Source organism: Astatotilapia calliptera, chromosome 20 (assembly GCF_900246225.1).
Source record: "Astatotilapia calliptera chromosome 20, fAstCal1.2, whole genome shotgun sequence".
Lineage (NCBI taxonomy): Eukaryota > Metazoa > Chordata > Actinopteri > Cichliformes > Cichlidae > Astatotilapia > Astatotilapia calliptera.
This window is the reverse complement of record NC_039321.1, coordinates 13,280,175-13,295,081: the sequence shown is the minus strand read 5'-3', so window position 1 is coordinate 13,295,081 and position 14,907 is coordinate 13,280,175. Positions and strand designations below refer to the sequence as shown.

Below are 14,907 nucleotides of genomic sequence, written 5' to 3'. Positions count from 1 at the left end.
ATTTCTTCTCCTTTCACCTCTATTTAATCCTGATGGTTATATATGTCACTACCACACGTCATTAATGTTTGTCTCCTCTCTCTCCTTGTGTTTTGGTCTTGCATCTCTTTCCTTTTGTTTTTCTCTTAACCCACCAAAGTAGTGACAGGCTGCCCCTCTTTGAGTCTGGTTCTGCAGAAAGTCTGTTCATGTTCAAATAAAACAACAACAGAAAACAGTTATTCCTTCCCATTGTTACAAAGTGCTGCTCATGGAAGTTTTTCCGATTGTTGGGGTATCTCTTATATTGTATATAGTATAAAGCATCTTGAGGTGACGGTTGTTGTGAAGTGATAATGTATGAATAAAAATAAACTGAACTGAATACAAGAGAATATTGGAAGTATACTAGAATTAGTCAAGGAGCTTGGAAAGAAAAGCGTCTGGACTTTTAAGTTGCTTGAAGACGTTTCACCTCTCGTCCAAGAAGCTTCTTCAGTTCTAGGGTCAAATGGTGGAGAGTCCCAGATTTAAGCCCTATGGGAGTGTCCCCAAGAGGCTCATGGAGCCCCTTATTGATCCTCTACCTACCGGTAATCAGACGAGAGATAGATGGCAAACTGTGTTGTAAGCTGCCCCCTCTTCAAAGGTGGTTGTTCACAGTGGACATAGATGGCTTCTTTCACACCACCTGTTTTCTCTGTCCAAAATATGAACATTGGCATTCTTGAAAGAGTGGCCTTTGTCCTTTAGATGCAGATGGACTGCCAAGTCTTGTCCCATCAAGGTGGCTCTTCTATGTTGTGTCATGCATTTATGAAATGGATGTTTGGCCTCTCCAATGTAGAGGTCTGAGCGTTCTTCGCTATAGAGGATCAATAGGGGGTCCATGTCCCTCTTGGAGTACACTCCCATAGAGCTTAAATCTGAGACTCCACCATTTGACCTTAGAACTGAAGAAGCTTCTTGGATGAGAGCTGAAACATCTTCAAGCAAGTAAAAAGTCCAGACGCTTTTCTTTCAAAGTTCCTTAGAGTACAATGACTTGGATGACTGAGAACCTTCACAGACATATACTAGAATTACACAAAACCTTGACCACACAGGCAGTTCTAACACTGATTGTGGTTTTCCAGAACCTTTAAGAGGTTTTAGCAGTAAAAGACTGTTTTACTGCTAAAAGACCTGGAAGCATACACTCAGTCCAGTCCATATTCATTTTGGGTTGACCTTTATTTCAAGAGCAAACATAAAGACTAATCCATACACAGCCATCATTAACACATAGACAGTACAAAATAAATATTCACCATCACTTTGTTCATCATTACCAGATAAATACTGAAATATGTGCAGCTCAATTTTCCCAGTGTATTGCAATGTACTCAAAATAGCTTGTGGAAAAAAGAAAACTCATATAAACAGAAGCACAAAAGATTTTTTAGAAAATTATTAAAAAACTTTCTGTTACAAAATATTTGCACTTAAAAAGATCCCAGTGTTTTAAATAAATAATAAGATATATAAAACAATTCATAGTTGATATCTTAAAATATTTCCTCTTTGTTAAGCGGTGCAGAGGAAATGACTCCCTTCTCTTAGTTTCCGGTTAAAATCTTCTCAGGTAGCACTTTGAAATAAAATGAAATCAATAATGAATAATAAATAGTCAACATAAAAATATTACCGCAGACATGAATAAATAAGTTATTAAACCAACATTTGCAGTCGACTTAAATAGATACACAGCAATAGTAACAATGAATCTACAAACTAGTCCTGGAAGTGCAACATCACTATGCTCATATAGAATACTATCAACATTACTGAGTGGAGATGGGAAATGTTCACTAACTAAGAATCTGCTCAGCTCAGGCGGGATACTGCACTCCTTTGTTCTGTTCTCTCTGTGCCTGTCTGTGTATACCTTGAGGTGCCGTTGCTTATGGCAACAGTTTGCTTTCAGTGTGCCTTGACACGCTTTACATCCACACATCTGTTCACGCTCACACCTTTATAAAGCAACATGCAAACAGGAAACAAATGCAAAGAACAGAGGACAAAACTCCAATGAGAAAAACTCATGATACAGAGTATCTAAAGGGTTTGGAAAAAAAGATTGGTGGCGTCACCGTGATGCCCTGCCACCTGTCATCATCCAGTTTCTCTTACACCTCGATGCCCTTTACTGCCTGATTGATGGACTCTAGCAGAGCCCGGTTCTCGGGGTTCTGGTAGCAGTCTTTGTTGGTAAACATGTGGGTCAGGGTGTCCACATAGCTGTCAAAGTTCTGCTCTGATAGTGGCTCCTGCTAAAGACACGCACGTCAAGAGAATAAAAAGGTGTAACACCCAAAACAGTGCTAGTACACAATACTACTCACATGTTTTATCTCTTAAATGTACAGTGGGGCAAAAAAGTATTTAGTCAGCCACCGATTGTGCAAGTTCCCCCACTTAAAATGATGACAGAGGTCAGTAATTTGCACCAGAGGTACACTTCAACTGTGAGAGCTAGAATGTGAAAAAAAAATCCATGAATTCACATGGTAGGATTTGTAAAGAATTTATTCATAAATTAGGGTGGAAAATAAGTATTTGGTCACCTCAAACAAGGAAAATCTCTGGCTCTCACAGACCTGTAACGTCTTCTGTAAGAAGCTTTTCTGTCCCCCAATCGTTACCTGTATGAATGGCACCTGTTTGAACTCATCATCTGTATAAAAGACACCTGTCCACAGCCTCAAACAGTCAGACTCCAAACTCCGCCATGGCCAAGACCAAAGAGCTTTCGAAGGACACCAGGAAAAGTATTGTAGACCTGCACCAGACTGGGAAGAGTGAATCTACAATAGGCAAGCAGCTTGGTGTGAAAAAAATCAACTATGGGAGCAATCATCAGAAAATGGAAGACATACAAGACCACTGATAATCTCCCTCGATCTGGGGCTCCACGCAAGATCTCATCCCGTGGGGTCAAAATGAGAGCGGTGAGCAAAGATCCCAGAACCACACGGGGGGACCTGGTGAATGACCTGCAGAGAGCTGGGACCAAAGTAACAAAGGTCACCATCAGTAACACACTACAACGGCAGGGAATCAAATCCCGCAGTGCCAGACGTGTTCCGCTGCTGAAGCCAGTGCATGTCCAGGCCCGTCTGAAGTTTGCCAGAGAGCACATGGATGATACAGCAGAGGATTGGGAGAATGTCATGTGGTCAGATGAAACCAAAGTAGAACTTTTTGGTCGTGTTTGGAGGAAGAAGAATACTGAGTTGCATCCCAAGAACACCATACCTACTATGAAGCATGGGGGTGGAAACATCATGCTATGGGGCTGTTTTTCTGCCAAGGGGACAGGACGACTGATCCGTGTTAAGGACAGAATGAATGGGGCCATGTATCGTGAGATTTTGAGCCAAAACCTCCTTCCATCAGTGAGAACTTTGAAGATGAAACGAGGCTGGGTCTTCCAACATGACAATGATCCAAAACACACCGCCCGGGCAACAAAGGAGTGGCTCCGTAAGAAGCATTTGAAAGTCCTGGAGTGGCCTAGCCAGTCTCCAGACCTCAACCCCATAGAAAATCTGTGGCGGGAGTTGAAAGTCCGTGTTGCTCGGCGACAGCCCCAAAACATCACTGCTCTCGAGAAGATCTGCATGGAGGAATGGGCCAAAATACCAGCTACTGTGTGTGCAAACCTGGTAAAGACCTATAGTAAACGTTTGACCTCTGTTATTGCCAACAAAGGTTATGTTACAAAGTATTGAGTTGTATTTTTGTTATTGACCAAATACTTATTTTCCACCCTGATTTACGAATAAATTCTTTACAAATCCTACCATGTGGATTCATGGATATTTTTTTTTTCACATTCTGTCTCTCACAGTTGAAGTGTACCTCTGGTGCAAATTACTGACCTCTGTCATCATTTTAGGTGGGGGAACTTGCACAATCGGTGGCTGACTAAATACTTTTTTGCCCCACTGTATGCTATCATTAGTTTTCTTTGAGAGAGACACTTGCATGGGGTTTAAGTTATCAGCTGCTTTAAGCTGACTGTTCTGTTGTACTATGAAGCTATGCTGTAAAAAATATTCATCGCACAGGGTTGCTTACTGACAAACATTTGATTTGGGTAAAAATGCTAATTTGGAAAAAATGAAAGAAAGGCTATTTGATCTTACTCTATAAATCTTTTCAGACTAAAGTCTTCAAGGGGTTGAACCCAAGTTGAATTTCAAGTGAAATGTTTAAAGCTGCTGAAATGAGGAAGATGCTCAGGTCTCTTTTCTTAAAAAGCAGTAATGCTTACCATGGTAGGCAGGCTGATGTTGGCTAGGCTCCGGATCAAAGCCTGACTAAGGCCAGATAGCTCCAGGAACAAGGCCTCATTCCTTTCTTCTATCTGTTTGTTCTCCTCCTCCATGCTCTTCAGGTTCTTCTCCATAGAAGAAATCTAAAGCAGAGAAGGACGCAACACATTCTTGAAGTAGCACCACCGACAGCTCGAAAACTACAAACTCAATTCCAAAACTACTGGGATGCTTGTAAAATAGAAATGAAAACAGAATGTAATGACTGGCATAAACCCATATGTTATTCACAGCATATTCATAGCTTCTTTGTTGGTTGAATGGATGGAAATGTGTTTACAGACAGTGAAACTGGGTCCGCTGTCATAGACCGGCGAGCCTGGAAGTCATTCTTGCGAATGCCTGTTTTGTGGGTGCCGGGAAAAGCGGTGTTCAAAGACATTTTTCTGGTGCTCAGTGTGAGCTGTGACAGCGTTTAAAATGCAGTTTTCTTGAAATTATGCAAGGACCTCCCCATGGTTCTCTCATCCAATTATTTTCAACTCCTGTCACCCAATCAAAGAAGAAGTAGTGCAAACAACACAAATTCATCACCTGCTAAGTGACTGCTTATGTTTATCTGTTCTGTACCAATCCTTGTCACAGTTTTTACTTGTATACTAATCCCACTATGCATTTTGATGTCTTTAAAGCATAATCAAGCAAACAAACGACAGAATGCTCTGGTGATCTTAACTTTTATCAAAATACAGTTTTGCTCCATTTAAAGTAATGCCACTGTATAATAACCCTCAATTTTAATAATATTATTCACAGCGCCTCAAGAATATTTTTGCCCTTTCAACATGCATGTGTAAAAACCTGATATGCAGTTTGGAATTAGACCTTTATGTATATATATGTACTCACATGTTAACTAAACAAAAGAGTTTGAATTTAGAGATGCCATGTGTTTGTTTGGATGTTTTCTGAACTATGATGTCAATAAGTAATTTAAAGAACAGAAAATGGGGTGGCTGTAGCTCAGGAGGGAGAGCAGGCCATCTGCTGATCAGAAGGTTGGTGTTTTGATCCCTGGCTCCCCTTACTCTGCACGCCAAATATCCTTGGGCAAGATATCAACCCCAAGTTGCTCTAATTAAAATTGCATTCATCGAAGTGAGAATGTGTGTGAATGGTAGTTAGTAAGCATGCTTGTGTAAATGGGTGTGAATGGGTGAATGTGTCATGTTGTATAAAGCGCTTTGAGTACTCTGGGAGAGTAGAAAAGCGCTATGTAAGAATCAGTCCATGTAACATTTACTATTAAACTGGAGATGCCCTTCTCAGTGTTATCAGAGTACTCTGGAAGTCTTACATGAATTTAGAACTTAATACCAGAGGGTGTGACATAACAGCATTGTATGTCACATAACTAGCAGACCTGTAATGTCCTGAAGTTATAAAAAGAAATAATCCACGTACCTTGGTTGTGGCTTCTTTCTGATACCTGTAGATACAAATCGGCTACAGTGTGTATTATCGTGACAAAAGTATAACACACTCTATGCTCCAATGTGATGTGGTGGAGGAATACAAATACCTGGACACCCATATACACAACAGAGTGAACTAGTGTAGTATTCAGCTCATTCACCAACCTTACTCATAAACCAAAATAGGACAGAAGTAACAACGCAGGCTTTGGTAAATGTACCTCTCGGAAAAAAGAAGTCTTGATAAGGCAAGACATTCCATTGTTTTCCCAACGGTCATATAAGTGAATTCTGCATGGATTCATTAAAAACAAACAAACAAAGCCTTGTCAAGATTTTAAGGTTGGCAGTGTAGTGGACATTAGCAAAACTGTATTTTGATAAAAGTTAAGGTCTCCAAAGCATTCTGTCACTTGTTTGCTTGATTATGCTTTAAAGACATCAAAATGCATAGTGGGATTAGTATACAAGTAAAAACTGTGACAAGGATTGGCACAGAACAGATAAACATAAGAAATCACTTGGCAGCAAGGTGATGAATTAGGGTGGTCTGCACTTCTTCTTTGACTTTGTGACAGGAGTTGAAAATAATTGGATGAGCGAGCCATGGGAGGGCCCTGCAACCTTCTGCATTTTAAACGGCGTCATAGCTGGCACTGAGTACTGGGGAAAAAAATTTTTTTTTCTGTCCCCGAGAATCCTGAAGTGAATGGCACTGTTTCTGAGCCATGGCACGGGCGCCAGGGCAGGAGTGCTGGGAGTGAGTGCAGCCAGGACACCTGAAGTGGGAGTGTCTGCTGATTGAGGTGGGACAGGTGTTCCGCATCACTGGGGCTTCGGCACCCTCCCCGGTCCCTGAGGGACATACAGCATCCTCGTAAGGAGTCAAGTCTTTATTGAGTGAGTTGTGACACTCGCACAGAAGAGTGTCTTTGCGTCCACTGCCATAAATGGAGGTCCCGTTTGAGCCTGTTGGCATGGATCTGGCCATTTCACTGGATGCAGTTATCACTTTGTCTTAGTTCTAGTGGTTTATGCAACGTGATACCCAGAAGTAGTGCCACTGCGCACTGCAAAGAGAGTGGTGCAGGTGCTGCTTTTTCAGGTCATTTCAGTCTGTAAAATCCATGATTTGTAAGTTCATTCATGAGAATGAACATAGTTGGGATCGCTGGTTAGACCCTCTGTTGATTGTAGGCCTCCATGGAATTTTCTCCCTTCGAGTTACTGTTCTGCAGGAAGCTACAGGGCTGCTCAACCTAATCAAATAAAACTGGGAGGAAGGTCTGAGTCCCGCTAAAAATCCAATCCATTATTATTATTATTATTATTATTATTATAAAAACGACATTCAGTATGTCCTGGACTTGTGAGCAAAGCTGCATACTTTGGTGTGATCATTTTGAGAGAATTTGCACCAGGCCCAGGAGCGGCAGCAGTGCCAGTACAACAGACAGGCTAGACTTTGGCAAATTTTCACCTGGAGATAAAGTGCTTGTTTTGCTTCATTCTTCTCGCTTGAAATTACTTGCCAATGGGCAAGGACCCTTCATGGTCACACGGCGAGTGGGGGACGTTGACTATAAAGTGATACGGTCGAACAGGGGAGGTGCCACTCAAACTTGTCACCTCAACCTCCTTAAAGCGTGAAGAGAGGCTGAAACTGATTCTCTGGTGAGCCTGGTAAAAGAGAGAGATGAGTTGGAGCTGGAGGTACCAAATTCCACCATTCCCGCCTCCCTCCATTGTGATAACCATCTCACATAGTCCCAGAAAATGGATGTTGCAGCATTGCAACAGTGTTTTGCAGATTGTTCTCCCTGCTGCCTAGCTGTATGACTCTCATAGAGCACCATTTTGAAACACAGTCTGGCGTGATGGTGCATTTACAGCCCTACAGGTTGCCTGAACATACAAATTGTTCAGAAAGAATCGGCTGAAATGCTGAAAATGGGAGTGACAGAACAGTTGCACAGTGCTTGTTGTAGGCCCATAGTTCTGGTTGTGAAGAAAGATGGGTCTATACGGTTCTGTGTCTATTACTGCAAGGGGAACAAAGTGTCATGGCTTGATGCCTACCCCATGTCCTGGGTCGACGAGCTCCTGGACTGCTTAGGCAGGCCAGTGTTATTTTTCATGACACTGGATTTAACCAAGAGGTACTGGCAGATTCCCTTGTCTGCAGAATCCAAGGAAAAGACAGTATTCTCCACTCCGTACAGTTTGTACCAATTCATCACACTTCTGTTCGGCTTGTTCAGAGCTCCGGACACAGTACTGTGGTAACACCTGGGCGAACGGAAAGCATTGTGTGTGCCAGAAACGTTAAATAAAAACTAACCAAACAGTTACAGAATGCTGTGTGGGTAAGAGTCTTTCACATATAGATGACATATTGAAAGATTTGCAATTTTACACAGAGGAACATTATTCTGGAATTGTTTCATAATTGAAAACAGATTTTTGCACAAGGTAACACTCTGTCTCTAAGATGCTCTGATTACACACAGTCATGTTACCAACCTGTGGCCAACTATTCAAATTAAGTGCAAAATGTTCCTGCAGCTGTTCTTTTCTTTCTTTTTTTTTTTTTTAGTAATAATTGCTTTTCCAGCCTTTACATAGTAAAATGTCTCAGCTTAAACATCTGATATGCTTTCTGTGTTCGGGTCTGTAAAATTTGCAGAGATTCACATTTTTTTTAATGCTTTACACGGTGGCTCAACTTTTTAAGAACTTGGACTGTATAAATTATGATGTTTCCTTGGTTGTTATGGAGTTGAATGTTTTACCAGTGTTGGTAGCTGCGTAGGAAGACTGACCAATACACCATATCTGGGTGTAATGTCACATGGCAATATCTGGAATAGAACATGGGGTCCTGCTGGCTGTGCAGTGACTGAAAAGCTGCACTCACCTGAGTGTGCAGGTTTATCATGTCGGCCTCCATCTCTGAGTTGGACTCATTCAGCTCGTTGATTTCCTTATTGAGCTGCTTGATATCTTCATCATTGTCCAGCACTGAGCAAGATCAGAAATTCACTATTAGCAAAATGAATGTGAAGACACCTAATAGTCCTGCTTTGGTAGCCTGTTATTTGGATTACACTCAGCATTTAAACTATCTGATTGTAATCTGATTGTTGGGGTTTTCTCTCTGTTATAGTAGTAGTTTTACAATATAAAGTACCTTGGGGCAACTGTTGTTTTGCTTTAGTGCTATATAAATAAAATGTAACTCTCATTGGGAAGTATAGGAGCAAAAACAAATGTAACACAGGCATAATTTTGAGCAGAGAGGAAACATCACGGTTTCTTACCATCACTGGCTCTGAACTTTGCAGTGATATACTCATCTCCAGGGAACTTGGCTCTTTTCTTGTTGGCTGATGCTCTGGGACAACCTGACAGACTGAGAGAAGCAGCTGATGAGGATCAAGAGCTCTTACATTCTCACACAAGGCTGAAATAGTGGACACATGGATAAGAAGGGACACACACACACACACACACACACACACACACACACACACACACACACACACACACACACACACACACACGTCTTGAGCAACCCCTCATTTTTTCAGATTTTGCCAGAAAAATGGAAAATAGGTTTTTATTTAAATGTACAAACATACATGAAAATACAGCAAAAATAGAAATTGTACATTTCAAATGAGCTTTATTGTAAATATTTTGCATGGCCACCTTCATTATTTGTCAAAGAACAATTCAAAAAACCCTCATGGAACTGAGTTCTTGGGGCTGGTTAACCTTAAATTGTGGCCCACCATTGGATCCAGCCCTGGGGTCCATGGGGCCTGTGCGGGCACAGCACACAAAAATAACAGTTTTGCCGCCCTGTGGATCCACCACCCATGGATGCAAGCACTGTGGTTGGGTGCAATGTTTCTCTATAGAGACTTCAGTGCCCACAATGAAGTCTCGTTGGAGTTACCTGGTGAGGGATGATTGAGAGAAACAGCTTGCTTGATCTAATCCAGTGGTGTTTTGTTATTGGAAATCTGTGCTAGGCATGGGTTGGTGAAAACAAATGCCATGTTCAAGCATAACATTGAACTTACCAGAGCACCTTAGGTTAATGATGGACATTGTTATTAGATTATCTGATATGAGGCCATATATCAAATCAAAATATTATATATATATATATACATATACACACACATATATATATATATACACATATATATATATATACATATATATATATATATATATATATATATACATATATATATATATATATATATATATATACATATATATATATATATATACATATATATATATATATATATACATATATATATGTGTGTGTATATGTATATGTATATATATATTGTTGCATCTTCAAAAAATAAAAATACAATAACTGAGCCTTATCGTTGCACTGGTTTACTGAACCTTACTTTCAGGGCATGTACAGAACATGAGCATCCATTTTCTACTGCCTCCTACAGGACACACTCTTCTTCCACTTCCTTACACATTAATGTAACACAGAACTAATACTGCCTCTCCTGGCATTACCATTGTAACAACACATTCATTCTGTTTCTTTCAGAAGATTAACAGGAACTTAGGATGTAGGTATCTATGAATAATAACTATTATGTATACTCATATATTTATATAACCACTTATTTCTTGCGATACCACATCTCCTCCCCCCTTAAGTCAACAACTCCCTTGACTTACAAAATAACTGTTTATCTAAAGAATGCTTAACAAACAATCAACATGTAATTAAGGTAACCATACAACCATACAACTGTACATAGGTTTCCATGTTTCTCTTTTTTTTTTTTTTTTTCTAACTAGGAAGGTACGTCCTTCCTGTGAGATCAGAGCGCATTGTTGCTCTATTTCTGGAAGATCTCACACTACCTAACAAAGTCCTTTAAAGTCTCTGGTGGACGTCTCTCTCTCTGGGAAGGTCGCAACACGGGTGTCCCTGAGGAGTCTCCGGGAGCTGGAGTCTCCGGAGCATAAGGCAACTCCATTGCCGGAGGTTGTGGCGATGTGTCCAACTCTGATGGCAAGCAGCACTCAGGCACTGATTCTTTGTCAAGCAATGGCTCCACCTCCCTGTCTGGTGTACTGGGAACAGTGTCAGCCACTCTTGCTCTCACCTGATCCACATGCCGCTTCACAGTTTGACCTGATCCAATGGTAACAATGTAAGACACTGGACCCGATGCTCTCACGATGACTGCGGGAATCCACTTCGGGCCATAGGAGTAGTTTCTGATGAAGACCTTGTCTCCTGGTGTGAAACTTCTCAGTCTTTTCTTGGTGTCATGATTTTCTTTCTGTTTCGATTGTTTGTGCTGCACTTTTGTTTTCACATCAGGCATGAGCAAGTCCAAAACTGATCTGAGTCTCCGTGACATCATCAACTCTGCAGGTGATAAACCAGTAGTGGCATGCGGTGTGATGCGATAACTGAACAGAAATCGGGACAGTCTGGTTTGCAAGGTATCACCTTTGACTTTCTTCATCCCCTCCTTAAAGGTCTGGACCGCCCTCTCAGCCAGCCCATTTGAAGAAGGGTGGAAAGGTGCTGATCTTACATGGTCAATTCCATTCTGCTTCATGAATGACTCAAATTCAGCACTTGTGAAACATGTTCCGTTGTCTGAAACTAACATTTTAGGTAGTCCAAACACACTGAAACTCTGGCGCAGTTTCTCTATAGTTACCTGTGATGTAGAGGATTTCACAGGGTAAATGTCCATCCACTTGGAATGAGCATCCACAATGATTAGAAACATCTCCCCGAGGAAAGGCCCTGCATAGTCCACATGGATTCTGGACCATGGTGACTCCGGCCACTCCCAAGGGTGTAATGGTGCAGTAGGTGGTGACTTGGAGTGTTTCTGACACTCCTCACATGCCTGCACTTCTCTTTCAATGTTCTCATCCATCCCTGGCCACCATACATACGACCTTGCCAAGCCTTTCATCTTCGACATGCCTGTATGAGTCTGGTGCAGGAGTTTCAATATTTTGTCTCGGCCTTTGGTGGGAATAATTACTCGGGCTCCCCAGAGCACGCAACCATCCCTCACACTCAGTTCCAGCTTTCTCTGTCGATACGGCTTTAAACAGGTGTCGGTCTCAGTTGGCCAGCCTTTTAAGGTGTACTCGTGGACTTGCGACAACAAGACATCCTTAGCTGTCCATCGTTTGATCTGTGCAGTGTCCACTAATGTGTCATCCAGTACATCCATCATCAAAACCTGCTCAGCCATCTCTCGCTCAGGTGCTGAGTCTGGTACCGGCAACCGGCTGAGCGCATCCGCGTTTTCATGATGTTTTCCTGGCTTGTACCTGATGTTGTACTCGTAAGCACTCAATGTCACGGCCCATCTTTGTACTCTTGGTGAGCCCATCTGAGGTATAGGCTTCTTTTCATTGAACAGTGAGATTAAGGGTTTATGATCTGTGTAAATCGTGAAAACTCGGCCATACAAGTATTTGTGAAATTTCTTGATGCCAAATATCACAGCTAGACCTTCTTTGTCAAGCTGAGAATACTTTTTCTCAGCAGGAGAGAGTGTGTGTGACATGAACCCCAAAGGTCTCTCGCTTCCATCCTCCATCTTATGTGACAATACGGCGCCTACGCCATATGGGGATGCATCACATGAGAGAACCAACTCACGGTCAGCAGAATAATGAACTAACACCTCTGCTGAGTTCAACAGGTTCTTAGATTTCTGGAATGCTTCCTCTTGTCTCTTTTGCCATGTCCACCGTACCTCGTGTCTCAAAAGTTCATGTAAGGGTGCCAACCGGGTTGCCAGGTTTGGAAGGAATTTGTTGTAGTAATTTAGCAAACCTAAGTATGCTTTCAGTTCAGTGACATTTGTGGGGGTAGGTGCGTCCATGATTGCTTTAACTTTCTTTTCCACTGGGTGGAGCCCCTGGGCGTCCACTATGTGCCCCAAGTACTCCACTTTCTCTTGCATGAAGGCACACTTGCACCTCTTTAACCTCAACCCAGCTTCCTCCAACCGGGTCAACACCTCATCCAGGTTCTGTAGATGGCTTACTTCATCCACTCCAGTCACTAAGATGTCATCTAAATACACTGCTACATGAGGTATCCCCTTCAAAAGACTTTCCATGGTCCTCTGGAATATTGCTGGAGCAGAGGCCACTCCAAAAGGCAATCAGTTATACGTGAACAGCCCCCGAGATGTGTTTACTGTCACGTACTTTTTCGATTCGTCATCCAAGAGGATTTGCTGGTAAGCGTGGCTCATGTCTAATTTTGAGAACTGCTTACCCCCGGACAGTGTGGCAAACAAGTCCTCCATTCTGGGTATGGGGTACTGCTCCAGTGAAGCCACGGTATTTACAGTAAGCTTGTAATCCCCACACAGTCTTATTGTCCCTGTGGGCTTCAGGAGTGGCACTACTGGTGCCGCCCATTCAGCATATTTCACTGGCGAGATGATGCCTTCTTTCAACAGTCGGTCTATTTCCTCGTCGACTTTTGCTCGCATAGCAAAGGGGACAGAACGCGGACGGAAGAAGCGTGGGGTGGCATCACTTTTCACATGAATAGCAGCTTTCATTCCTTTCAGGGTGCCCAACTCCTCTTTGAACACATTTTCATGTTTACTTAACACTTGCTGAAGTGTTTTCTCTGTTGTTTTGACTTGGTGCAGCTTTCTGTTGTTAGGACTGTTTTTCATTTCACCCCAGTCCAATTTAATTTCCTCGAGCCAAGCTCGACCTAGCAAGCTGGGGCCGTCGCCTTCGACCACCACCAGGGGCAGATGTTTTTTCTGCTGCTTGTATTTGACGCTGACTCGTGTTGCACCAATCACCTTAACAGGATCCCCTGTATAAGTTTCGAGCTTGATTTTGATGGGCTGCAGGCTGGGGGGCTTGCTGTCTTTCCCTGTTTCTCTGAATGTTGCTTCGTTCATGACTGTTAGGCAACATCCAGTGTCTATTTCAAAGTTCACCTTTTTTCCATCAATTTGCATATCCACAGTGTAGGGGTCTACTCTTCTTAAGTGTACCGCACTGCCACGCCCTAACTTGAACAGTTTTCTTTTGTGCCCTTGACTGCACTTGACACAGTTCAACATAAAAGAGTCATCTTCAGAGCTATCAGTTTTGTTGTTATCTGCTTTCTCGCCCACATTGTGAGTACTGTAGTGTGAACTCTGCTTTTTTTCTTTCTTTACATATGTCGATCCATACTTTTTCTGGTTCAGTTTAGTCTTGCTTTTACAAGCTCTAGCTATGTGTCCCATTTTACCACAAGCATGACATTTTTCTTGTTTGTACTTACAGTCTGCTGCTGTGTCCTTGGTTCCTTTGCAACGATAACACTCTTTATTTTCTGCTTTAAAGGTACGACTCTCCTGTTGTCCTCTAGCGAGACTGAAACATTTTTGCTGACGCCCCTGAGGTCTGCAGATCCTGTGCATTTTTATTTGCAGTCTCCATGGCTACTGCAATTGACAGAGCCTTGTCAAAAGTGAGATCTATTTCTGACAAGAGACGTCTCTGAATTCGGTCATCCTTAATTCCGCAGACGATCCTATCTCTCAACATCTGTTGTAACGTGTTGCCATAGTTACAATCCTGTGCCAGGCGACGCAGCTCCACTACATATTCCATGACGGTTTCATTCGGCTTGCACAATTTCACTGGGCTTCGGATCGAAGTGATTTTTCATCAGAAGCACCAGCTCTTGGAAGGTTTTGTCTTTGGGCTTGGCCGGGCTGAGAAGGTTTCGCATCAAGCTGTACGTCGCTGCTCCGACGACACTTATTAATATCGCTCTTTGTTTCTCTGCATCGTCGATCCCGTTAGCTGCGAAAAACTGCTCGAGTATTTCCGTGTACTCATCCCAAGTCTGATTCTTTGGATCGAACGCTACTAGCGTACCAATTGTAGCCATTTCCGCTTCGAGGTCACTGCCTTCTATTTCCAGCCGAAAACTTTTGCATTCTTTGAAAAGCTAGCCAAACCTGTAGCCGACTCCATCACTTTATTTTCTTCTCTTTTCTTTCAGTCCGATCGCCCAAACTCCTTCCCCCTAAACGTCCTCGTCGCCAAAAAGATGTTGCATCTTCAAA

The 14,907-nt window shown here is 42.3% G+C and overlaps 1 protein-coding gene across 6 annotated transcripts in view; it reads right to left on the bottom strand.

Annotated features, from left to right (window-relative positions):
- Positions 1-1,193: 1,193 nt before the first annotated feature.
- LOC113013941 (myelin transcription factor 1-like) overlaps positions 1,194-14,907 on the bottom strand; it is a 68,613-nt gene continuing 54,899 nt past the window's right edge. For 5 of the 6 annotated variants that reach the window (XM_026155189.1, XM_026155187.1, XM_026155186.1 and 2 more), the window contains 4 exons: positions 9,094-9,185; positions 8,691-8,794; positions 4,298-4,441; positions 1,194-2,291 (listed from right to left, as the gene is read on the bottom strand). In XM_026155189.1, the coding sequence (XP_026010974.1) occupies positions 2,148-2,291; positions 4,298-4,441; positions 8,691-8,794; positions 9,094-9,185 (484 nt within the window). In that variant the 3' untranslated portion in view covers positions 1,194-2,147. The remainder of the gene's footprint in view (positions 2,292-4,297; positions 4,442-8,690; positions 8,795-9,093; positions 9,186-14,907) is intronic. The other variant, XM_026155190.1, reaches the window with a different exon arrangement.